Consider the following 27,182-nt stretch of genomic DNA (forward strand, 5'->3'; position numbering starts at 1 on the left):
TGAGAGCTCACTCTCACTATCAGAATGACTGAAAGACATCCAGGCAGGGGCAGGAGAACTTACGTAAGTTCCATTCAACCTAAAATGTAAATGCACCTATCAGGGTCTACTGATTTGGTAAAGGATGAGACTCTGCAGAAAACAGTCTTCTATCTTGTGTGATAACACTGCAAGCAAGGATACCAGCTAAGTTTCAAAAGTGGATTTTCAAAGCCTAGGTCAGCAGAACAAAAGAGGCAACTAAGCTGTTCCATGAAACACGGACCAAGAAAACCAGGGGCTGCTGCCTGCTCCACCTGGGCCAGTGTTCCACGCAGAGGCAGGTCGCAGCTGAGCAGGGCATGTACAGTGGTGTAGGGAGATGACCCCAGGCTCGGCTTTCACATGCACACATGATTAGAGGGCACAGTTGGAGAAAAGCAGAGGAGGCTAGCTAGAATCCCTGCAGTCATTCTGTGGGAGGATGCAGAAAGAGGCCCTTTCCTGATGGTTGCTCCCTGGCTCATCTGGACTTTTCCCACCTCGAAGGCCAAGCCCATGGGAGGCCTGACTCTGGTGGCAGAAACCCACTAAGGACTCACCTTGCTCATTGTGATGGCATTATTCTTTGCTAGGACAATTTCTGGGGTGTCTGTGATACAAGTGAACTTGAGCTGGTCTGCAGGCTGGCGATACTTCCTGTCACTCAGGATTTCACCCGCTCTCTTCACCTTCTCAACCTCGACAGAGCCAATAGGAACCCATCCAATGCCTCTCAGCCACTCAAGATCAGCTTTGTAAACAGCCTAAAGATGAAAGTGTTAAGCAATAAGCCATTACCTAGTCATCCTGGCATTTGACTTTGAACACATACAAATAACTACTGAATTGTATTTATGTACAATTTTAGGGAGATCCATCTTTGTTTAAAATGGCTTATCAAATACCTTGTCCCTGAAGTTGGCTGATGTTTGCCATTTTTCTAGGACCCATAAAATCTCTTCAACATTAGATTTCAGTGGAACACAACAGCATTAGGGACATTACTGCCTGACTTTTGGAAGAAAGGTGCTTGCTGTCTAATGTGGCGCTCACACCTCTTCATGTGGGAATCATCCTCTTGGAACACAGTGGGCTCCTATCCTGTCCGGCAGCAGCCTTCACAGATGGTTACATGGTAGACACAGTTACGTGGTGAATACTACCGACTGACCACTTGTGAATAAACACACTTTCTTGTGCAAACAGAAGTAGTATTTTCACATGACTTTATGTATGTGCTTCTAAATCATACTTTTCCTTGAATTTCTTCTAAGTCTTTTTCACTTGCCTTGGAATTCTTTTTTTTTTTTCATTGAATTTAAACAATCAGGTATAACAGAACTCTTCTTATAAGTAAGGGCAACATTTTCTTTTTATGGTTTTTGAAGACCTTTTTCCCCCTGTATTTTTATAATACCATTACTTTTACAATTCTTCCAAAAGCAACCATTTAGTCAATCAATCAAAACAAGAAGGTACTATACCAATAAGGAAGTGTCCCTTGTGTTTTTAGGTCACTGTAACATTTCAGTTTCCTAGAAATTGGTCAAAATGTACATGACTCATTCCTAAGCATTCATTCACAATCGTTACTACTGATGCTTCATATAAGAAAAGTAAGTCAGTAAAAGGATAATGCAATCAATCTAACTGGAAAATTAGTTTGCTTTAAATAAAAAATTTTTAACTTGTCATCAGTAAACCTGGACATAACTAAATCTAACATCCATATTTGTATTAACATTTAACTGAAACATAGCATTCAAGCAAGTAACAGATTACAGTACTATTAATATTACCTGTGTATTAGTCAGCAATAGGTGTTATGGACACTGTTGTATTATTGCAGATGATACAGACTTCTTAAAAAATTTATGCCCTTCACATGTCTTTGGAATTAGTTATTATACCCAGAACTAGATATTATATGTATGGCTGTAACTATTTAATGTGTTAACAAATAAGTATACGTATTATCATATCTCAGATTTGGTTTAATATTTTCATAATCATTCTCAGTATGATTGAGAATTGGTTTCCTTTGAGCCCAATGCTTATTTTATATATCTCATAACATTGCCTTAAAAAGGGGTTCATGGGTTTTTATCAGACTCCCCAAAGATTGCATGACACTGAGAATTTAAGATTTCCCCACTAAACTGTTTGAACATACAGCTGAAAAATATTAGACCCACTCACATCGCTTTGCAGGTCATAGGCCTTCCGTGCCTGAATGACATCATTCTGGTCAGGCAGACATGTCCATTCGTGTAGAGGATGCTTGTAGTCAATATCGCTTACAAGGATCTGGCATTTCTTGGCCAGCACCACGCCCAGCATGTCCACCGGGCTGCTGTACTTGGTCTTCCACTTCTCAAAGTCCTTCTTGTACTCCCTGTCGCTCTGGATCTTGGCCACATGTATGGACCACATCATTTTGGGGTCATCCTTGATATTCCGAGCCCCAATGTGGTGGCCCAGCTGCTTGCGGTAGCCTTCTTTGTACTTATACTGAAGAAAGAAAAGGTATGTAAATCTGATGAAAAGAACACACACTACTTCTCTGTATTTCCCCCATTATTATCACATAGAACAAAGACATCTATCACCTACCCCATTTATAAAACAGGATCCAGATGGTCACAGACCATGTTTGTACCAGGGCTAAGCCTAGACTGCAGGGTTCCCTATATTTTGTATCCTGCCTTCTCTACCACTACCCAGTATACATTGATAGTAAACATATAGTGTTTTTTAAACCATTAACACTAAAAATATTTTAGAATATCTCTCTTGTTGTTAGACCTTAGAATGAATTCCTTGGTCAAGGACATGCATTACATCTAGGTAGAGTTTATGTGTCATGGAACTATTCTCTTTATTAGCCCATCAATATTACCAATATTTTGTCAGGAGAATCATTCCTTGGGGTTTAGAATCTTTCGACTTTTCAAGTTCAAAAACAACATATCATGGCCCACTTTACCATGAGAGTCAGAGAGTAGGTATTCCCAGCTTAGCAGCTGAGAATACTGTGATAAATGAAGGAAGGGTCAGCTTAAGGTCTGGGACTGGTACAGGGGAAGAGCTTTTAAGGAGGTGGCTGGGTGCAGAGAACACAGACACTCTCTGAAGATGTTTCTTATTCATAGAAAAGGAGAGAAGAAGGGGATGAACACTGAGAAGTCCCACTTGCTTTATACTTTATCAATTCCCAATAGTGTTGTCTTACAAGAGAAGTTCAGAGAGAGTTACAAAGGATGAAAAAACTCTAAACCATGCCCACCATCCAGCCATGGCCTCCATCCAGTCTTCTTCCATGCCACAGTAAATACATGGAAACAACAGGGAAAAGATCATACCCACATTGGTAGAGCTACCTGTTGTGTCAGTCATTTGAATTTCATAAATGCCTGGATTAACTACTGCCAAATTTCTGAGGTTCAAAAATAAAATATGCACCGGGACACAGCTTGGTGACAGAGACATCACCTAGGTTCCATCCCCAGTACCAGAAAACAAAATGAAAAAAAAAAAAAAAATCAGGTCTTTAAAAACAATTACTGCTTTAGAGACTGAACCAGCAACCAGGGAACCTGCACAAGACTGACCTAGGCTCTCTGCATGTATGTGACGGTTGTGTAGTTTGGTCTTCTTGTGGGACTGCTAACAGTGGGAGCTGGGGCTGACTCTGACTCTGTTGTCTGCTTTTGGGACCCTTTCCTCTTTCCAGATTGCCTTAGTAGGAGAGGAGGTGCCTAGAATCACCTCAACTTGGTAAACCATGGCTGGTTAATATCCATGGGAGGCCTGCCCTTTTCTGAAGAAAAAAGGAAGAGTGGATTGGTGGGGAAGCAGTGGTGGGAGGGACTGGGAGGAAAGAGGGGAAACTGTGGTTGGTATGTAAAAATAAATAAATACAAAACAAACAAAAACCCAAACAAAAAATTACTGTTTTAAAGAAACAGATGGTCTTTATCTGACTGACAAGCATAATGGGCAAGGGTCAGTTCCTTCCTGCCCTTCACACTTTAACTCTGTGGAGGAGGGGAGCCACTAGAGGAGGGTGAAACTTGGAAGTGCAAGCAAGTTCTGGAGAGAAACACCCTGCAAGCTCCCATGTGACAACATTTTTATGAAAGAAACGCTTCTTCAGAAATAAAAATCAACTTACGTCACTGGCAATCTCTCTGGAAGCCTTGGCTGCTCGGATGGGAATGGCATCCAGGCGCAGGTCATAGCCTTGCTTCCTAGCCTCCTCCAGCGCCACTTTGTAGAGTTTCTGTGGAAAGAGTCCTTAGTCACAACTCCCTTCAGAAGAAATGAAGCTGATTCCTGCTAAATTTTTTTTGTCCTCATTTCAGTTAAAATGAATCCCCTAAATGTTCCAGTGGCTTCAAAGTAATTACGTTTCACAGGCCACAGATGCTCAGGCATATGTTTGAAACATCGGGTTTTCCTAACTGATAAATCTGAAAACAGTTTGGGGGTGCATCAACATGTGGTTGCAAAAAATTCATTTTCCCACATGAGTGCATATCAAAGTCCAACACTTACTAGTGCCTTGGAATCTTAAAAAATGCCATCTTAATATGGAAGGAGAAAGAGTAAGGAAAGTGTTTTAAAATTGAATATATTTGATTTTATGAAAAGCCCAGTGCATATGGACTACTACAGTGGCCCATGATTGATTTGGAATCATGGCCATTATGAAAATATTTGAACAGACAGAGATGAACAGATGAACATCTGCAGTAATATCAAATGAAAACCAGAGAGAGAGCAGAGGAACTCAGCTTTAGGTCAGTGTCTGAGAAGACTTTGTTCTAAGAATTTTCTCCCCATACCAAGTCCTTTGACATTCAAGTTCGTTATATGAATGGGGTTCAGTAGCTTATACACATCCTTCTGTATGTATCTTCCTTTTCCAGTCTTGAAAAAGCTCAGGCAGGCCTGGACCCAGAGCATGCTCACCCTCATGAGCCTCCTGCCTCAGGCTTTCTTCTGAGTGCTGGGATTTACAAACATGACCTACTTTGCCTGACCATCCTAGATATGTTTTAAATTGTCTCCAGGTTACTTATGATACATACTATAACATAAATATGTAAATAGTTACATGCTATATGATTCAGGGAACAATGACAATAAAAATCTACATTAACTTTCAGAATGGGTTCAGTGTTTTTGAGTATCTTCAAGCTGGGCGTAAATACGTAGATGCAGGACTACACTTGTGGCAGCTGACTACAGCGACCTTGTACCCACGGCTGACCCAAGGGAAGGTTCTAGAGGAGTGGCATTCTCAGGACATTGCTCTATAAGTCCACTTCCTGACTGGTAACCAAAGCTTGGCTTTCCTTGTGGACCCACAACACAGCCCAAGGTTAAATCAAGGGTGAACTGTTTCTTTTGCCAACAATGTCAGCTATAGGGCAGGTAATCAATTAGCCAAAGCACCTAACTTAGGGAAACATTATGATCCCTCATTTTGCCTCTTTGGACACTCACCTCACTGTAGTTTATCCTGTTGAGTTTGGCCAGCATGATTTCTGGTGTGTCGGGCATGACGTGGATGGTTTTCTTGTCATTGTCCCAGGCTTCAGTGTACAAACGCTATTAAAAAAAGAAGAAAAATTGTTTTGGTATCCACAGAAACTGTCATTTTTTTGGTACAACGTAGAATTAAATTTATTAAGGCTACATTCCTTACTAAAATTTTTTATAAATAAATACTTTAACTATTGAAGAATTCAACAGTTCTGCAAAGTATAGTTGGGTTGTGGTATTTAAAAACCTGTCTGAGAAAGAATTTTTGACTCATGGTATTTGCTGTTTCTTTCTTGAGACAGGGTTTCCTACAGCTCAGTTTAGCTTCAAAATCATTACATATAACCTTGAACTCTGGATCCTCTTGTCTCTTCCTCCCAGTACTGGGATTGCAAGCATAGACCATCATGCCAGGCTTTATATGTAGAACGTATGCATATTAAGTAATATTTCAAATTTACTCTTTGAAAATGTTGAAAGTGTACATGTGATGGCTAGTTTTATGCCAAACTTGACACAGGCTAGAGCCATCTGATAGACCGGAACTTCAGTTGATAATATGCTTCTGTAAGATCAGGCTATAAGTAAGCCTGTAGGGCATTTTTAAAATTAGTGATTGGTGGGGGAGGGCCAGCCCATTGTGGGTGGTGCCATCCCTGGGCTGGTGGTCCTGGGTTCTATAAGAAAGGCAGAGCAAGCCACGAGGAGCAAGCCAGTGAGCAGCAGCCCTCCATGGCCCCTGCATCTACTCCTGCCTCCAGGTTCCTGCCCTGCTTGAGTTCCTGTCCTGACCTCCTTCAGTGATGTGTAAGCCAAGTAAGCCTTTTCCTTCCTGAGTTGCTTTGGTCATGATGTTTCATCACTGCAGTAGTAACACTGACTAGCACAGCATACAATGTATCTTGATCAAATCTCCTTCAACTTCTTCTGGGCTCCCCTAAAGCACCCCTCTCAACTTCACTCTCTTTTTCATAGTACTTTTAACAAGGGTTTAATATTTGGATGTATCACCAAGTAATAAATGTATCTCAATAGAAAAACACTTATACTAAAACAAGTAATCTCAACTCAGAAAGCAAAACCACTTGTTATAATATGGGGACCCTAGTTTGTACTCTATGTGAGTGTGTGTGTGTGTGTGTGTGTGTGTGTGTGTGTGTGAGAGAGAGAGAGAGAGAGAGAGAGAGAGAGAGAGAGAGAGAGAGAGAGAGAGAGAGAGAGATGGTAAGATGGCTCAGTGGGTAAGGGTGCTTGCCGCCAAGCCTGACAGCCCAGTTCCAGGGACCCCCATGGTAAAAAGAGATAACTGAGTCTCACAGGTTGTCATCTAACCTCCACATGCATGCTATGGCACACATGTATATATGCAAACATACACACACACACACAACATAAGTAAGTAAGTAAATAAATACAATGTAATAGAGTGTCAATGAGTGTAAATGTAGGTAAAGCCTTCAAAAACTAGAAAGAAGGTCAAGAAAAAGCTAAAGAATCTGGAGGAGTCGAGGGGAAGAAAAAGCAACACACAGCCCACAAAAGCAAGACTGGGTGGGGGATAATACAAAAGGGGCTGGGGTCAAAGGGATGAGAGAGATGGGGGGGCGGGGAGAGTTACCAAAACACATGTCATATGCCGATTTCAATCATTTTAGAAGGTCTGAGAAGCCTTAGCATAATCTTTGAGACATAACAGCACGTCACAGTCTTCGTCTTGCCCTGTGCTAACTTGCGGGCTTCCTGGCAGAGAGGGAAGACTCACCTTGTTCATGTTTATTGCATTGTTCTTGGCCAGCACCTGCTCCAGCGAGTCAGTTATGCTGGTAAATTTCAATGTGTCTGGGCGCTGGCGGTAGATGTTATCGCTTAGTATCTCTGTGGCCCTCTTGGCTTTAACAACCTCCAAGGAACCAATGGGGACCCAGCCAATGCCTTTCATCCATTCAAGGTCTGCCTTGTACAGATTCTGAAGACCAACAGGTAAGAAAGCTGTATTAACTGTTCTTTTTTGATTCATCCCAAAATATATCACACTCAAGAAACAGGAATACTGAAGGTAGGCAGGTGTTTGTAGAAATATGCTCAATATATAATATACACATGTCCAAAAACCTTTAGAAATTAATTAATTAAAAAAAAGGAATAGAATTCCTGCTGAACAGTCAAAGATACCAGCATACTCAGACCCCCATCCCTGACTAACCCTGGAATCCTCTAAATATTTTTTTCTTGAGCTTTTTAAAAAAGGACATTATCCTGTCCTTAAGATTTTTACAAGATCTTTCATAGAGGACCAGTGCTCCTAAGCCTTGGAAATTGTGTTCTAATCATTTCAAATTAAACTACGTGAGCAGACCAATGGCACAAAGTATGGCAATCACAAAACCCTTGCCTTAATTTCCATCTCTAAAAATCCCCAAATATCAAGTAAGTAAAGGAAATGTGCAGATGTAAAGATATTAGGTATTTATCCAGTATATTCTTGAGAGGATGACCTAACTGCCAATATAAGATAATTTGTTTTGAAAAAGCAAGGGTGTCTTCATATTTTCCCTGTAAATTTAAAGTATAAACAGTTATTAAACTACTGTAAAAACAATACACTTTTATTCCCACTCTCCATTACCTTCTGCCAACATGTATTCTCTCTCATTTCTACTTTGTTGGCCAAAAAGTCACCAGTAATACTTCATTTCTTTTTTCTTTTCCTTCCTTCCTTCCTTCCTTCCTTCCTTCCTTCCTTCCTTCCTTCCTTCCTTCCTCCTTCCCTCCCTCCCTCCCTCTCTTCCTTTCTCTTTTGATAGGGTCTTATAGCTAAGGCTGGCTTTGAACTCCAATCTCCCTGCTTCCACTTCCAAGGTTCTGGGATTACAGGTGGCTGGGTCAGCAATGCTATTTTGAGGTCAAAACTTTAGCCCATTCAGACAAAAGAAGCCTGAATCACCAGGAAACTAAATCTTGTATAATGTTGGTAGTATTTATTTCCTTTTTACCCATAACTTTTGGGGGGTTGGTTTCCATTGAGAAATCCTTTCAGGCATTTATTGCATACTTCTAGGGGCATATAGATTCCAGGCCCTTGACACTAATCAGAATCTCACAGATTTTCCTCTTATCTGTTTTTATTCTGTATCAGGGATACTTACATCACTCTGGAGGTCATATGCTTTCCGAGCCTGTATGACATCATTCTGGTCTGGCAGGCAGGTCCATTCATGCAGGGGGTGTTTGTAGTCCACATCACTGACCAAAGTCTGACATTTCTTGGCCAAAACAATACCAAGCATGTCCACTGGGCTGCTGTATCTTGTCTTGTATTTCTCAAATTCTTTCTTATATTCACGGTCACTCTGCACTTTGGCAATGTGGAGAGACCACATCATCTTGGGATCATCGTGTATCGCTCGGGCACCAATGTGGTGACCCAACTGCTTCCGGTAGGCTTCTTTATATTTGTACTGAAAGAGACACAACCCAGCGCATAAGGAAGGAGGAGGAGATGGAGAGAATCACCGTCTACTGCTCCTGTGTGCCCTCCGTGAAATCAGAAGACAAGGGGGTTCTTCCAGCAAGATGTGCGATGCCTCGGGGCAAGAAGAACCTCTCTGTTCCTTCTGTAAATCCCAGAGAACCATGGCGGCGAAAACTGGCCAAAAGTGAACACTGAAAGAGGCTGTCCAACAAGCCAAACCAGTGCCCCAGAAGCCCTACCAGTCTCCACCCTGGTAGAGACCACCCTGGGTGTGTGCCTAAATGGCACCCAGGCTTCTTCTCCTTGGAAAGGAAGAGAAATATAGCACATATGTTACTCAAACTACATATAGCCTATAGGAGCATACTTTTAAGCCGGGAGGCATATGTTTTGAAATAGACAGTTTGTGTTATTTAGTAGGTGTGAGGAAGTTATAGAGACATTCTGCCTGACAATGGGAAAGAAGGGTACTATTTAATCACACACTTGCAAAACAGCCACTGTGGTCGGTTTCACCTTTTCTGACCATAACTAGAAAAGTTCCAAAGCTATGAAGATGGACACTGCTTCTACTTTTGATAACTTTAAACATGTCTGGAATCGGTTATCTTCATTTTTAGATGACAGAAATAATGACTTTATAAACTTCAGAACAAAGGAACCCTCAGCTTTTGGCTATCCTCCACTTCCCTTCCTGTGTGGGCAAACTCAGACATGCCTGTTTCATTTTGGGCATCATTGTCCCGAGTGTATCATGAGATTCCATGAGCAGCTCAACAAAGTCCATTGGACTACAAGACACCTGCTCTATTTAACAAAGACAAAAACAAGGTCAACGGAGCACAGTGCAGTGTAGACGATGAGTGGGGCGTGGGGGGGTCATGAGTGGGTTACCCACTGTCCCATCTCTACTCAGTGGGGTGGTGGTGAGGTGCATGATGACCAATGAGAAGTTCTACAAAATTACAGAAATACAGAAATGTGATCCCTTGTGCCAGTGGCTGGCCTGACTGGTTATAGAATCAGCACTTACATCACTAGCAATGTCTCTGGAAGCCTTGGCAGCCACGATGGGGATGGCATCACTTCTCAAGTCGTAGCCTTCCTTCTTAGCCTCTTCCATGGCCTGGCGATAGAGGCTCTGGGGGAAGAAGGAAGATACTTTCAGTTGTAGAACTCACATCCGCTTGAAAACCACATTTTTTTTTTCCAAAAGAAGACAACCCTTGGATGTAGAAATATGCAGTCTTAACCAAAGTAAAACAACATAATAGCAAAAAAGAATTTTTCCAAGCTATTAAGTTAATGGAAATTTTGCATTTAGTAAATCATAACATCACACCTTCTTGTACAAATCCTTATAGGTTTTAGACACTAAGTCAGCAGTTCTCAGTTGTGTTTAAGCCAGTAAGCACCTACTCCTTTCATAAAACAGCCAAGAAGTATGTTATAACTCCAGATTTGAAATAGGAATAATTTTACCTGACAGCCAACATCATTGTATAATAATATATAATAAATCACTATAAGCATGTGTTCATAATTAGAAGTATGCTGCAATAAGACTGGGCGAATGCATCTAAAATCTGTTAATAGTTAATTGTTCATTAGTAACTGGTCTCAACTGCTGGAAATTGGCAGCAGATACCAAAGACTTAAGAGTCAAAAGAGAAGATTCTATTTTTTTCTTAGAACTGAGAAAATATCATCACTATTCAATTTTTTGTGACAAAAGACCTATTAAAAATTTCTTTGGTCACAAAAAGTTTGACCAAGTTTGTATCCTTCTAAAATAGTGTCGACTTCACAATCATTGCTAAACTGCTCATCAGCAAATCGAAACCAACACTCTAGTCTGACTTCATGACAGTGTCTCACTGCGCAGCTCAGGCTGGCCTGGAACTTACAATCCTCTGGCCTCAGATTCCTCATGAGAAAAGTTGAATGATATGTGCACCATGCTTGGCAAAATATTTACATTGATGAAACAAATTTTAATTGTGAAAAGTTACTAGATCTCTTAATGAGCTGTGTTACTTAGAGAGGCACACTGAGCTTTGAGTGGAAAAGATTCTGATGAGCACTACGAATTAAATGGTCTGTCTGCACAGTTTTGTTTGAATACCCTCAGATCTATGGTGCCTCGCTAGTGACACAGGGGTGCCTTTTGCTTTTAAAAAGTAAGGCCTTTATATAGTCACACTTGGGCAAATATTTTTATAGATGTTTTGACACTTCAGAATGGGCATTTTCTTCTCTGGAAAACCTATAGAAAATTTCAAGACAAAGGCAACATCAGTCAACACCCAGCCTTTCACTATGTGTGTATTTCTCTCCTGCACTCTCTTTTTGTGTTGTATATATTTCTTTTTTATTTGCTACATGTATTTCTCTATCAATAAAGTCCAGTTTAATGATAGAGATTAAGCCAAATGCAGTGCTCTACAGCCTTTTAAATTTATTTTAAATTATTCAGCCAGTTAAGAGAAAATTATAGACACCACAAACTTTACTTCCAAATGTTATTTTACAGAAGATTTATTTCATTTTTATTTATGGGTATGTATATGTGTCTGTGTGAATATATGCCAAGTGTGTGGAGGCTCTAGAGGTGAGCAGAAGAGGGCACCTGATCCCCTGGAGCTAGAGTTACAGGTGGCTAATCTATGTGGAGTGTGGGGACCTGGGTCCTCTGGAAAAGCCAGGGGTTCTCTTAACTGCCCAGTCACCTCCACAGCCCTAGAATACTTCTTTTTTAACTGTCAAATCATAGAATCCATTTATTATGTCTTTCCACTCCAGAACAAATGTTTAAGTATGTCCTCATGTACAAGTGGGGAAAATGTTCTGAAAACATCTCCTCATCTCAGGTCAGATTTCTTTAATTTTTCCAACCTTTGAAAGAGGCATGGTGTTTTGAGGCAGACAGCACTTTTCATTATCTCCAAGGCTGTTTTCTAAAGCTTGTTTTGGGAAGTCACACGTGCAAGGAGACTAGAATGGATGGATGAGCATACAAGAGAAAAGGCTGAGGTGTGTTCATTTCATGGACACTCAAGGAGTGAACTGTGGGATGAAGGCAGTTGGTAATGGCTTTCAAAGTCATTTAAGAGGGCCATTCCTAAACTTCATCCTCAGAAAACAGAGGTTGGTGAATTAATCTTGGCATTTTAAAGAAAGTAAACCAAGTTGGAAATTTGAGTTAAAAAATATCCTAATATAGTCTTACTAGTCTAAAAAGAAAATCTACTTCATTTCTCCTCAGGTATAACCTGGGACAGAAGTTAGCCGCATCTGCCTTAAGTTCAGCAAAGCCAAGTTCAGCAGAGAAACCCTCCCTAATGTGGCTGAGCTGGGTCAGGAGCCTGTCCTAATGTGGATGAGCTAGGGCAGAATTGCCTCTAATTCGGCTGAGCCAAGGTATCCTGCTCTAATGTGGATGAGCTGGGGTAGTAATAGTGAGTCTCTTCTGTGATGGCGGAGGAAGGAAATCACACCTATTTTGATTTGTCTTTGCTATATGATATAAGAAGCATGCCTTTCCTTTAAGACTCTGTTATTACAAATAGATGTGATTAACACAGCTAAAATAAAACATTTGATCAAATCTTGGGAGTGAAAGCTTAAAGATCAGTATACTGTTCAGATAAATCCTCCACTTGGACAAGAACATTGAGTAAGAAACTACTTATATAGTAGTAATTCTGCACTGCAAAAGTAATTGTTTTTCCCTTAGATTCTAATGTATCTAATGAACTTCAGTGACAAGAGAATTGGTTTCATTGCCCTTGGGCAATTTTGAAAAGGATGAATTAAAAAAAACACTCTCATTTGGATCATATTAATAAACTTTGTTATTTTGAATATATTAAGTACATTTAATTTTATTCTATTTTCCCTTCTCAGGGAAATCCATGCATCCCTCTTTGGGTCCTCTTATATTAATTTTCATGGTGACTTGAGGGTAAAAGAAGGAAATTAAAATTTATTAATCCACTATTACATCAGTTCCCATCCTATCTGTGATATAGATTTTACCTCATTTTGTTACTACAGAAGTTTCTACATAGAGATTTTAAGGATGGTGTAACTAAGGAAAACAAACATGAAGAATACACTTAAAAACAAGTTCTAATTTGATGGACAACACAATTTCTGTGGATCCTTGTGTGTATGCATCTCCCTCTCTTTACCCCCTTCCCCTGTACATACATGCATGTGTGTGTGTGTGTGTGTGTGTGTGTGTGTGTGTGTGTGTGTGTGTACATGTGAGCATGTGTGTATGTCCAGGCACACACATGCCACAGTGCACTTGTGGAGCCAGAGGACAACACCCTCGAGCATCAGTTTTCACTTTCTATCCTGTTTGACATAGCATCTCTGGTGTGTGCCTGGCTAGCTGGCCTGGGATTTTCAGGAATTCTGTCTCTACCCCTACCTTTCATTAGTTCTGGAGTTAAGATGCTCACTAGCACATCTGGCATCACATGGTTTCATGGATATGAACCAGGTCAAAATGTTCCCACAGCAAGTACTTCACCCACTGACCTACCTTTCTAGCTCTAGCAATAACTACTTTTAATTGAAATTATTGTTTACTTGTTATCAGTTGATTTTAAGGGCTGTTAGTTTTGTGTTTGTCTTTCTATCTAATTATTTTTGATTCAGTTATATCTCAATTCAAAGTAAGATAGTGAGTATAAAAAACAAAACTAAGTATAGTGGACTACATCATAACTGTGATGAATGGAAGTCTGATGTTCCTACCTTAGCAAAACTCAGTGTGAACAGATGAAGGAAATAAAGAGCCGACATGCCTTACCTCACTGTAGTTTATTTTATTTTGTCTGGCTAACATAATTTCAGGTGTATCAGGCATAATGTGGATTTGGGTCTTGTCTTTGTCCCAGGCTTCTGTGTACAAGCGCTGTGAAGAGAAAACAATGAAAGAATCAGAAAAACTGTTTTAAACAGTAATTTTAGTGGAGAGACCATGAGCAAATTGAAAAGCAGCCTCTTTGCTTACTGTGCTGTGGATTTGTTTTACACTCCTCTCAATCTCTTGGTTTCTACAGGGTATCTACTATAGCTAAATATACGTGTACATTAACATGAGAAAAATAAATAGAGAAGCAAACACACACACATTACCAGACCACTCAACAACCAATTAAAATGTCAAAATCAAGTGTTTCCCCAGCATCTTTATATATCCATATGTTTACTATGACTATATTAAAACTTTTCATAAGTTTAAAGATGATTCAATGCCACCAATATACTACTCTAGTAGACTTAAAATGTGTTGAACCCCACAGCCATTCGATTTTAATATTTTTTAACTTTTAATCATGTGCGTGCATGTGGGTCTGTGTGTGGGTACGTGCACATGAGTGCACGTGCCCACAGAAGTCAGAGAAATCAGATCCCTTGAAGCTGTACTTACGGACAATTGTTAGCTGCCCTGCATGGCTGCTAGGCACTGACTTGGTTCCTGGGCAAGGGCAGTAGGCACTCTCAACCTCTGAACCATCTCTCAAGTCTCAAAGAATCCTATTTGCAATGCTGACCATTTCTCAAAGAGACAGTGAGGCAGAAATTCCTGTCTGTATTTGAAATTCTTATATAAGGGTATATAGAGCTCAACTAAACCACTGTACTTTGGGTAAGAATTTAACTGGATAAAATAAAAAAGACTAACTTGCAGACCATAGCTATTTGTTCTAAATGATCCACACTCCTGCTTTGTTTCTCCTTAGACTGGGCCCTCACCTTGTTCATGTTGAGGGCGTTGCTCTTGGCCAGCACCTGCTCTAGAGAATCAGTTATGCTGGTGAACTTGAACTTGTCTGGAGGCTGGCGGTAGATGTTGTCACTCAGGATCTCTGCAGCTCTCTTGCACTTGACCACGTCCAGAGATCCAATGGGGACCCAGCCAATGCCCCTCATCCACTGGAGATCTGCCTTGTACACATTCTGGGAAGAGGAGAAGGGTAGATGTTATCACCTAGAATCTCTTGTGTTGATCTTACACTTGACCACAGCCAGAGACCCAATGGGAGCCCAGCCATTTCCACTTATCCACTAAAAGATTATAAATGTTCTAATGAGATCCAACCCCAAAGCAAGTGCTACTGAACTTGTTATGACACTTGGTCTCAAAAACGAAGAACAAGGACTAGAAACTTTGGGAAATAAAGTTTTGTATATGTCTTTTAAAATATGGAGGCAAAAATTGCATTTTATCTTGTGGAATCATGCTCTCTTTTAAAAAAATAAGTAAAAGGCATCTGACAAAATGAGCAGTTGAAGTAAGATGCATCAGCTCTCTGAGGGTTCCAGCTAATCTTAAAAATAAGTGTTATTATGAATTACTACCGTGAGTGGGACACTCCCATAGATCTCAGCACTCACATCGCTCTGGAGGTCATAGGCCTGCCGAGCATGGATGACGTCATTCTGGTCAGGCAGGCACGTCCACTGGTGCAGGTAGTTCCTGTAGTCCACATCGCTGACCAAGGTCTGGCACTTCTTGGCCAGCACCACGCCCAGCATGTCCACCGGGCTGCTGTACTTGGTCTTCCACTTCTCAAAGTCCTTCTTGTACTCCCTGTCACTCTGGATCTTGGCCACATGCATGGACCACATCATCTTGGGGTCATCTTCGATGTTCCGAGCTCCGATGTGGTGGCCCAGCTGCTTACGGTAGCCATCTTTGTATTTGTACTGAGGTAAAAATGGTTATTTTTCAAAAAGTTAATGAGTTAAGAGTTTAATTAGTTTAAAATCTTGCTGTTTTTCAGTTGCTGAGAAATAAAGTTACCTAGTTATTTCCCTGTCTCTATTCTAAACTGTGCTTTAAATGCCCAGTAACACTCTGGTGGGAATACAGGCCAAGCTGAATTATCCTATTTCTTGCATACATCACAAGTCTCTCGACTTAAAGGCAGTAACATTTTTCAAAAGATGAATCAGAAATTTCTTGTCATCTTTGGGCCAGTAAAACCACTAACTAGAAATCTTATGTGTAGTTCCAAGAATATTACTCTTCAGGTGGTAGATGCGATTTCTTCTCCCACAACCCCCCACTGCCATTCAAAGTCTGGTGACTTTCAATGAGTCTCTTGATTCCCTGGAATGGGCAGGACTGGACCTCCATGCTGCTTGTCCTGTGCCAAATGTGGCCGAGGTGAGACTTCCACAAGTGAAAAATGACTTGCACATGAGCAGGTTAATATTTTGGTGGTGGTGGGAGCAGCTACCACTGTGCTCTGTGGCACCAGGGTCACTGGAGTTCTAATGTAGATCTACTGTAGTCTATATTCTACCAAGGACCTTCATCAGAAAGAGCAGGAGTATTTATGCTCATCATTCTTGGTTTTGTTCCTCTGTGTCTTTCTATTTTCACTAAATGTGAAGGGTGCACTTCAGGTAATTTTCAAAGGAAGTGTTGGCAATTATACAGAGCAACTTTAGGGAAAGGTAGTTTCCTGTCCCATACCAGGTCTTTATCTGTTGGACAATAATACAATCAAGTTATCTTCTAGTATTCTTATGCCTATGAAAGCTACATGATCAAATATAAAGATGAATTTTCCATAATTACAGACCTGAAATACTGTAGATTATGCTTTGATTTTAAACCAATGGTGCCTGGGTATTACCTTTTGGGAATTAAAAATGACTTTTTTTTCAAATAAGAAATGTTGTGTGATTTAAAATAAGTCAATAGATGTGTTCTAACTGGCACTTCAAATACATCTTGTCACCGTGTTACTGAGCCTGCCTCCCCAGCACATCTAGCCATATAAATATCTGTGTGTCACTACTCACGTCACTGGCAATGTCTCTGGAGGCCTTGGCTGCCACAATGGGGATGGCATCAACACGCAGGTCATAGCCTTTCTTCTTTGCTTCTTCATTGGCGAGTTTATACAGACTCTGCGGAAAGAGAAAAAGGTAATAGCAACAACTTGGGGAGTATCAAGTGACTTCCACCATGTGATTTGTGAAGGATGGAACTGGTCATGACCTGGTGATGGGGGAAAGCAAGTGAATGCTGTCCTAGTCTTCAAAAAAGTACTTAGTTGGGCAAGGTGGTGCACACCTTTAATCTCAGCACTCAGGAGGCAGAGGTAGATGGATCTCTGAGTTTATAAAACTGCACTTTCTTTCCTGGGACTGAACCAGCACTCGGCATTGTTGGTGGAGTGCACTTCTGTAACAGATCCTCAGTTCCTTTGCCTTTGGTTTCCTTTTCTAACCTTTCTGAACCTTGCTCCCCTCTCTGCCCTGGATGGTGCAGTGATGTATCTGGCTGCTGATGATGGATCTCCAGCATGTACAGCCCAGCTTTCCTCTTTGGGTAAAAGTCTCCTACCCTCTCAGAAGGGCATCATCTCTGAAGCCCAGTGTGGGCAGGCTGCCTGCTGTGGTGCAGCCTGTACTGGCCAGAGAACCTTCACTCTGCTGTTCAGCTAGCAGGCTCACTTAGCTCTCTCATACACACTATATCATTTAACTGAATTTTAGCAGTTTTTATTTTTAAAAAGTGGTATTTTGACTATAGTTTCTGCTCCTTCATTTCACGTCTCAGTTTTAATTCAAAACCAGTGTGGGGAAGAGGTGTGCATTAGTAAAGGCTCCTTGCTAGGACTATGAGATGCAGCCAATTAAAATATAGCACATCAGTTGAACTTGAATTCCAGGTAAATGAATATTATTTATTGATATTAACTGAGCCAGTGTTTTATCTGGCAAATTGACCTTTACAAGTGCCAAAAAATACTCCCTGGTCTATTTGTTCACTTTAGGAATAACTCCAATGTGTAAGAAACAGTGTGAGTTCACTTTGCCTGGAGAATCTCATGAAATGTAGTATTCAACCCCAAAACAAAAGGAGATGGGCCAATGTTCACATGAAAGGGCCCCATTATTGAGTGTCCACACCTCCCAGTATCCTATACGAGCATCCCCACGTGACACCTGAAGCCCTACCTCACTGTAGTTGATTCTGTTCTGCCGTGCCAGCACAATTTCTGGTGTATCAGGCATTACATGAATTTGAGTCTTGTCTTTGTCCCAGGCCTCTGTGTATAATCGCTATAAAAATAAGGTCAGATGTTGAAAGAAAACCATTTAAGATAGACACTCCAAAAAGTCAAATTAAGACAGGATTATTGTTGAGGAAAAATAAGCTACATTTGATATAAGGCATTGTACTGGAGCAGTGGTTCTCAATCTGTGGGTTGTGACCCCTTTGGGGATCAAATGACCCTTTCACAGAGGTCACATATCAGATATCCTGTATATCAGATTACACTATGATTCATAAGAGTAGCAAAATTACAGTTAGAAAGTAGCAACAAAATAACTTTATGCTTGGGGTCACCACAGCATGAGGAGCTGTGTTAAAGGGTCCCAGCATTAGGAAGCTTGAGAACCATTCTACCAGAGGATTGGGTTACTGCTTGCTACCAAGACTAAACCTGGAAACAATGAGACTTACTAGATTTCAAGAACAATTTAAAAGTTAAATGTGACTCTGTCCCTTAGCAGGAGCTTTGAATCTACTAGTCATTCGAGTGTAAAGCTGTGGAGCATGAGGTGGCTGGGCTCACCTTGTTCATGGTGAGGGCATTGCTCTTGGCCAACACCTGCTCCAGAGAATCAGTTATACTTGTGAACTTGAACTTGTCTGGAGGCTGGCGGTAGATGTTGTCACTCAGGATCTCTGTGGCTCTCTTGCACTTGACCACGTCCAGAGACCCGATGGGGACCCAGCCAATGCCCCTCATCCACTGGAGATCTGCCTTGTACACATTCTGGGAAGAGGCAAAGAAGGCAGATGCTCTTCATCCAGGGCAAAGTGCAACATAAAGTTCATTTATTGTAAAGATGCAAATGCTATCCATAAGAAAGTGAGATTCTGTTGTTTTCATAGAAAGCAAGCCTAATGTAGGCAGATGGCAAGAACAACCATGTTCAAAATGACCCAGAAATGTTTTCTTATTCTCAATAAAAATAGGCCAAATATTTAAACGGTTAGGAAAGGAATGATCCTAACTAACGTCTGTCAGTCATGTTAATGACTTTTATAAATAATGTACATGGGACAGAATGCAAACCCAGAGTGAGAGGAATCATGGATGGCCCACAATAAGCCACCAGTAAATCCATACATGGCCTTAGCCTCATGAAACATTCTCTAGCTATCAAAATGTTTACCTTCTAAGGATACTGACAACATGCAGAAAGTTATTAATATATATATTTTAATGAAATTTGGCATGTGGAGCAATGTGGGTGAGAGACTGCATGTGCAGGGTTTGGGGGGTTGGATTGAGGGGCATATCATAATGAGGAACCCTTGATGTCCCTAGAAAGTGGACAGCTGTCATGCTGCCTGAGATTGGGAAAAACAAGTTAGGCTAGGATCTTAGTCACTTTCCCACCAAGTTCTCAGGGTGGGAGGCTCAGGCTAGTTTCCAGAGGCATCAATCTTGTCATATATATATATATATTTTTAGTTCATTTTAAGCCATTTTTTCCTGCTAAAATTCTTATATATCTCATAGGTATTTCCCAACAATATTACTGGAAATGCTGGTCATCTCTCCGGGGGAATTTCAGCAACCTCAGGAACTGAATGGAAAAATAAATGTGAATTTCACAGACAAAGCCCCCTGGCACTGCCTTGTGCCGACTGCTTATCCTTCTTGAAGAGCCACAGCAAGGCTGGCTAGTACAGGCCTTGCTGTATCTGCAGTGAACATCTCCTGCAGCACCAAGATCAACCATAGTGGGGGAAGGCAGTCCAGAGCAGTCACTTGGCAAACAAAGGCTGGCAGTCTATCAGCGTTGCTACTGTATGTGACCACCAACTCTCCACAAACCCACAAAGCATAGAGCAGATGTAGAAGCCTTGCAGGTGGCTGTCCAGCTCTGAGGAACAGCCATTAATGTGTAATTATTGTGGATTTATCTCATTCTCCAAAGCTCTCTCATGCTTTGTAATTGCTTCAAATGTTTAGCAAGCACCCAGTGTTTGGAAATGTGTTCCTTGCACCCAGATCTGAGACAGCACATCCACTGCCAATAGATGCTTGGTTTAGTTATTAGCATCTGACATCCCACAGAAATGGGGCAATGTCAGCGAAACTGTCCAACAGAGTGCAAACACAGCAGCTTCATCATCCTCTGAGGACAGCATGAGTGCTGTGCTATCATTAGCAATCTAGTGACTAGAACCACCAAGGAAAACAGAAGCCAATTCTAGAGTAGTGTGTGTGTATGTGTGTGTGTGTGTGTGTGTGTGTGTGTGTGTGTGTGTGTGTTTTGCTGGGATTAGATCAAGGCTTTATGTACACTAGACAAGCACTCTACCACTGAATTACATCTCCAGTTTTTCAGAGTAATTTTTTAAAATAAAAACTTGCCTTTTAAAAAACAGTTAACTTCCTAAAGAATATAAGAAGTTATTTTTCCTTTTATAGACCATTGAATCACACTTTGCTTAATTACAGTTTTGTCTTTATAAAATCAAGTCCAGCTAGGAAATAGCGTTTCCTAATAAAGTTATCATTTATCAACCAATAAATCTTGGCTTGAATAGGTCATGGGTTGTGTATAAAGGATAACCTTTTCATGTAACTTGGAGACTCTTTTACAAATACCACACTCACATCGCTCTGGAGGTCATAGGCCTGCCGAGCATGGATGACGTCATTCTGGTCAGGCAGGCATGTCCACTGGTGCAGGTAGTTCCTGTAGTCCACATCGCTGACCAAGGTCTGGCACTTCTTGGCCAGCACCACGCCCAGCATATCCACTGGGCTGCTGTACTTGGTCTTCCACTTCTCAAAGTCCTTCTTGTACTCCCTGTCACTCTGGATCTTGGCCACATGCATGGACCACACCATTTTGGGGTCATCTTCGATGTTCCGAGCTCCAATGTGGTGGCCCAGCTGCTTACGGTAGCCATCTTTGTATTTGTACTGAAGTGAAAATTCACAAATCAGGCTTATATTGTAGACACTTTGGCATAAAATCATCATAGTTTAACTGACTTTTGCTGATGAGCACCAACTTCAGCAAACACCCTGGCCTTTACCCTTATGGTAATGTAGATAGATTGTATACACCATACATAGGTTACCTCAAGTCACCTATTGCCTGGCACTAAGACACAGTTCTGAAGGCAGGAAGCACCCCCCTCACACACACACACACTGGGGAAGGCCACTCAGAGGAGTCAGAATGAGGCCATTTGAACAGGGGTAACCTGAAGAATTGGATCTTACACACTGAAAGTATGGCACGGAAGGAATGCTCTTGGGAGCATTGTGTGTTTAATAAGCCATAAAGTAACTTAAACTGGCTGGCTTCTGCAACAAAGAAGGTATTCCACACCTGAGCCACACAGTCAGTGTCAGTGGCAAATTTCTATCATCATCATAAATACTGATTATATTGGTAAAGTTGCTATAGCAATCCATCTGGTTAAAAGTGTTCTTAGCCAGGCCATTGTGTTCTATTTTCACATAGATCAACAGTATTATTATTATTATTATTATTATTATTATTACAAGTTCAATGACTTCAGTGTGGAACCTAGGCCAGTCATCCCCTGTACATGCTTCCAATTTTAAAGACAACTGAGTTAGAAAGTGTAGATGAATCAATGGGAAGGGGCGTGGTATAGTGGGAAGGAATGAGTTTGTCTAGTGTAAACTTCACCATCTATTAAGACTGATTCCTAGAAAGCTATTTGAATAATTCATAAAATGGAGATAATGACAGCATGGACCATAGGGATGTTCTGTATGTCAAATGTGTTGCTCTGATTGGTTAGTAAATAAAACATTGATTGGCCAGTAGCCAGGCAGGAAGTATAGGCAGGACAAACAGAGAAGAGAATTGGGGGAAGTGGAAGGCTAAGGAGAGAGACCTGCCAGTCGCCACCATGACAAGCAAGATGTAAGGTACTGGTAAGTCACGAGCCACATGGCAAGTTACAGATTAATAGAAATGGGTTAATTTAAGATAGAAGAAGTAGATAACAAGAAGCCTGCCACAGCCATACAATTTGTAAGTAATATAAGTGTCTGAGTGATTATTTTATATGTGGGTTGTGGGACTGCAGGGGCTTGGTGGGACCTGGAGAGAAGCTCTCCAGCTACAGTGAGCTTGAATATTTACAGCAGGTATCCATTCCTCAAGGACTAGGGAGGCACCTGGTAAGTAGAGTTGCTTTTTAATGGGATGTGGCAAGGACAGTAGTACTACCTACCCTACAGAGCCAGGAGAGAGTAAAATGTGAGCCTGGGCTAGAAGCCTCCATCTGGTACTGATAAATGCTTTCTCTTCGTAATCTGACCAGGGTGAGTTGTGACAGCAAGTGGCACATGTAGTTTTAAATACTGTTCACTAACACATCACACAAAGCTAGACCCGGATTCGCGCAGACCACATGAGCCCATTGATTGCTCTTCCATAAACATCTCTGAGCTTGCAGCTCTTCTCTAGCATTCTCACTGACTATGTCCTCAGGAAGTGATTTTTTTTTCTTCTGAGAACACAAACCCTTTTCACAAATACCAAGTTTCCCATTCCCTCCAAAACAAGGTTTCTTAAAATTTTCATACAAAGGAGATCATTTTTTTCATCTTTTTTTTTTTTTTTTTTTTTGAGTGTCCTGGATAGTTTTATGTCAACTCGACACAAGCTAGAGTTATTGGAAAGGAGGGAACCTGAATTAAGAAAATGCCTATCTGGAGGGCATTTTTTCAGTGACTGATGTGGAAAAGCTTAGCCCATTGTAGGTGGTACCATCCCTGGGCTGGTGGTCCTGGGTTCCATAAGAAAGTAGGCTGAGTAAGCCATGAAGAACAAGTCAGTAAGTACCGTTCCTCCATGGCCTCTCATCAGTTCCTGCCTCCAGGTTCCTGCCCTGTTTGAGTTCCTGTCCTGACTTTCTCTGATGATGAACAGCAATAAGGAAATGTAAGCCAAATAAATCCTTTTCTCCACAACTTGCTTTTTCTTTGTGGTGTTTCATCACAGCAATAGAAACTCCAACTAAGACATGTTGCTATAAAGCTCTGGCTAGCCTACTAATCAATAGTGGAATGAGTGGCTGGCCTCAAACCCAAGACAGTCCTTTGACCTCAGCCTTTTAAGTGCTGGACTTACAAGCACACACCACCATACACAGCCTATGGAAAGTACTTTGTAGAATCCAGTGAAAATGCCACACCACACTGCTCATGGAATGGAAAGAGAACTGTTAACTTACATCGCTGGCAATGTCTCTGGAGGCCTTGGCTGCCACAATAGGGATGGCATCAACACGTAGGTCATAGCCTTTCTTCTTTGCTTCTTCATTGGCGAGTTTATACAGACTCTAAATGTGGGCCACCACCCAAAAAGAAAGAAATTGGTTAGATGTTGATGTCCATATCTAAAAAACTAATAGAGGGTTTAAATAATTCATAAAATTCTCCATATAGTGCTTATTGGAATGCATTTTTGAGTTCCAAGCCTTTTTCTTTTGCAACAAAGAAAATTAACTATGATGATTATTACAACTGATTATTCTAAATTTTTACAATGAATTAAGTAAGCAAATCTATATGTAAAATGTTTCCAGAGAAATTAAGCTAAAGCCTACAGAGACGTATAGATGGACTGTTGTTTATGGAAATTAATTCTGTCTATGTGGCCTGACTTCTTGCCTGTGACTATACTGGGTACTTGACAACCAAGGATGAAGATGAGGACTCCCTCAGCCTTCTGGTTTCTGGGAGAAGTCATGACAGCCTGGTAATTTAGAGGGCCAGCTGCTGAGAAGCCAAACCACAGGAGACAATTTAACCACAGAGTTCAACCAGAGAGACGACAGGGTTCCAGGAAGCAGTCATTTACTGTGACCTAAGAATGAAGGAAGTTCCCGCGCAGGGCTGCCTGTGGGTTACACCTTCAATGATAAACTAGGTTTCCACAGACAAGGCTGGTCATCAGGGGAAGCGAGGTCATGTGAAGGAGTGGGGTGAGCTACTAGGGAGGAATGCCAGACATGGACTGGAAAGATTCTGGAGTTGGAGCATAATGCCTGCAGCTAAGAAAGGAATGGGGCATTTGGGCTAGGGCTATGACTCCACAGTAAGATGCTGGCCAGCACACCTGAGGATCTGAGTTCAACCTCCAGTACCAGTAAGGGTGGGGCAGACTTTGTTCTTTACTTCAATAGAAACCAAAAAAAAAAAAAAAAAAAAAAAAAAAAAAATCTTAAAGTGGGGCAGACTTTGTTCCTTACTTCAATAGAAACCAAAAAAAAAAAAAAAAAAAAAATCTTAAAAGGGTGAATGGCGTGATAAATTCTACACTATGCTTCCCATCTTAATAAGATTAACACAAAAAAGAATCGAGACAATTGAATAGAGAAAATGCTGAGAAAGGAGACTGGGTGGCTTAGACACTCAAGCAGGGGAGTTCTTCCTGGTCCATGGTTGACCAGCAACATTGTCCTACTATGGTGTCTCTGGAAGTTTCCAGCAAGACAGATTCAAACATTCCAGGGTAGCTGGAGGACTTGATATTTTTAGTTTGGGTGACAGTTAAGTGCTGGTTATACAGGAACCACAGCTAAAGCCTGCCTTCCCCAAATAACATGACTTTAAACCTCTAAATTCTGCCTGAAGTCTTTTGTTGGGCAGACAGTTAGTATTCTATTGATCAGTCCTGTTGGAGAAATGGCGTTTGACTTACTGGAGGCACAAAGCTCACAGGGAAAGGAAATGTGCCTCTGTCAGAATCTTAGAGTCACAAAGATCTTAAACCCATAGCCTCAATCTAACAGGAAGAAATTACATGGGGATGAATGTCAGTCTTGAGCGAGATTCAAATTACAAATGCACAATGCAGCCCAGAGGAAACCTAGCTTAACTTTAGCCCTCGTGAGAGGTCTCAGAGTGTAAGAGGGTTCAAGGTCACACACACCAGCATTGACATAGGAGCTAGTGTGCTCAAGCGAGGTACTGGGATGAGGAGCACAGGTCAGAAAGATGGCAACCACAAGTTCACGTGTTTGGCCCTGATCATCACTCACTAACAGTATTTTGTTTAGCTCGGAGACACATTTGACCAGCTCAAGGGATGTCCAGGAATGTGGAGATGTTAAGATTGCAAAGAGAACCTGGGATGGAGCTGGCAGGGAAGGACATTGTGCAGATTGGTACTGCCAGCTTCTGAGGACTTTGTGGCTTTTCAGAGAGAAATACAAGAGAAATACTTTTAAATGGAAATTTTCAGGAGACTGACTTACAAAATAAGTCCCTTGTCACTGGGAATTCTTAAGCAAAGGTGGCTCAATCCTGTGAGTGTGGGTGTCTCTTCTGGAGAGGAGGCTGACCTCTCTCTCTCTGCCTAAGACACGGGTTCTAAAATGGGAACACATGGCCCCATGCTCACCAGGTAAGAAAAGAAACGGGCTCATTCCTATATAATCCTGGCAGTTTCCTTCATAGTATCTCTATGTATTGTTTGATGGTTCTGGGATTTTAGACCTTGGCTTTACTCTTAGATGTTAGAAATTGTATGTTTTGACACTGTACCCCAACTTAAGAGCAATATATTAGATATTGGAAATACATTTATGAGGCTTAGCACCAGTACTCAGGGGAGACACATGTACATTCTGTTTTTAATTTCCTCACTTCAAAAGTTAATAAAAGGGGGGCTAGAGAGATGGCTCAGAAGTTAAGAACACTGACTACTCTCCCAAAGGTCTGGGGTTCAATTCCCAGCAGTAGCCCTCTGTAACACCAGTTCCAGGGGATCTAACACTCTCTTCGGCCTCTATGGGCACTAGCCATGCACATGTACACTGACATACATGCAGACAAACGTCCATACACATAAAATAAAATGCTTTAAAAAAAGGAAGAAAAGTTGAAGGAAAGAAAATGTACTTCATCTTATGATTATTGCTGAAATCATTAATTCCTACAATTAATGCAAAAAATTGCATTGCCCTAAATATTAACTAATCTTACTTAAAGTTTAACCTTTATAACAGTGATTGAGAAATGCAAAAGTAGCTTTTCTTGTGAATTGAGAAAACGTGATTCTTTATGAAGCTGCCATTTAGCATTACACTACCATGGAATGATCGTTTGAAGTGAAAAATAGTACAGATGTCTAAGAGTTGATAATTACTCCTACCTCACTGTAGTTGACTTTATTCATTCTTGCCAACATGATTTCTGGTGTGTCTGGCATTATGTGGATCTGTGTCTTGTCTTTGTCCCAGGCTTCTGTGTACAAACGCTGTCAAAAGAGATACACATTCATCAGGAAACACATCAATGTCTAATCAATAGGAGTCTCAAGATCATAGAAAATGTATTTAAAAAAAAGAAAGTAAGACTATGGCATTTTATATAAATATTATATACATGTCCCCAACTATTTGGTTCATATTGGAATATATACTTATAAAGGCCTTTTGGTAATCTGAAAATACAAATTAAAAGGAAAGTAAGAATAAGTATTTTATGCAATGATTATTTTCCACAACAGATGCAATTTTATCAAAACCAAGAAATAATAACTGAAGTCAATAGTAAAATATGAATAACACATCAGATAGATAATGGATTAGAGAAATAGAAATAAAGATAATGAAAGATAGATATAAATGTCTTAGTGTGTAAAACTCTTCTCTCAATCATGTTTCTGTTTCTTGGTTTCAGCTTCAGCAACCACATGTGGCTTCCCTGAACTCTAACCGCTCACCTTGTTCATAGTGATGGCATTATTCTTGGCCAACACTTGCTCCAGAGAATCAGTCACACTGGTGAACTTGAACTTGTCTGGGGGCTGACGGTAGACCTTGTCACTCAAGATTTCTGTGGCCCGTTTGCATTTTTCCACATCCAGAGAGCCAATGGGCACCCAGCCAATGCCTCTCATCCACTGGAGATCAGACTTGTATGCATTCTGTTGACACAAACAGTCTATAAATATTTATCTCCACATTGGGAATACATTTTATAGGCAAAGGACAAAATCAAGTATGAACACTTTGAAAAATATAATTTTGTAGGTAACAGGTTCAGGTATGACTTCATTTTGTATG

At 40.9% G+C, this 27,182-nt stretch overlaps 1 protein-coding gene across 2 annotated transcripts in view; it reads right to left on the bottom strand.

Annotated features, from left to right (window-relative positions):
* Positions 1-27,182, bottom strand: part of Neb (nebulin) — a 197,348-nt gene that overhangs the window by 91,506 nt on the left and 78,660 nt on the right. The window contains exons 60-76 of one of the 2 annotated variants that reach the window (XM_036184939.1): positions 26,840-27,043; positions 26,267-26,371; positions 23,340-23,447; positions 20,728-21,039; positions 18,664-18,867; positions 18,041-18,145; positions 16,877-16,984; positions 15,458-15,769; positions 14,816-15,019; positions 13,866-13,970; positions 10,077-10,184; positions 8,718-9,029; positions 7,334-7,537; positions 5,533-5,637; positions 4,196-4,303; positions 2,221-2,532; positions 582-785 (exon numbers count right to left, since the gene is read on the bottom strand). In XM_036184939.1, the coding sequence (XP_036040832.1) occupies positions 582-785; positions 2,221-2,532; positions 4,196-4,303; positions 5,533-5,637; positions 7,334-7,537; positions 8,718-9,029; positions 10,077-10,184; positions 13,866-13,970; positions 14,816-15,019; positions 15,458-15,769; positions 16,877-16,984; positions 18,041-18,145; positions 18,664-18,867; positions 20,728-21,039; positions 23,340-23,447; positions 26,267-26,371; positions 26,840-27,043 (3,120 nt within the window). The remainder of the gene's footprint in view (positions 1-581; positions 786-2,220; positions 2,533-4,195; positions 4,304-5,532; positions 5,638-7,333; positions 7,538-8,717; positions 9,030-10,076; positions 10,185-13,865; positions 13,971-14,815; positions 15,020-15,457; positions 15,770-16,876; positions 16,985-18,040; positions 18,146-18,663; positions 18,868-20,727; positions 21,040-23,339; positions 23,448-26,266; positions 26,372-26,839; positions 27,044-27,182) is intronic. The other variant, XM_036184940.1, reaches the window with a different exon arrangement.

Source organism: Onychomys torridus, chromosome 4 (genome assembly GCF_903995425.1).
Source record: "Onychomys torridus chromosome 4, mOncTor1.1, whole genome shotgun sequence".
Classification (NCBI taxonomy): domain Eukaryota; kingdom Metazoa; phylum Chordata; class Mammalia; order Rodentia; family Cricetidae; genus Onychomys; species Onychomys torridus.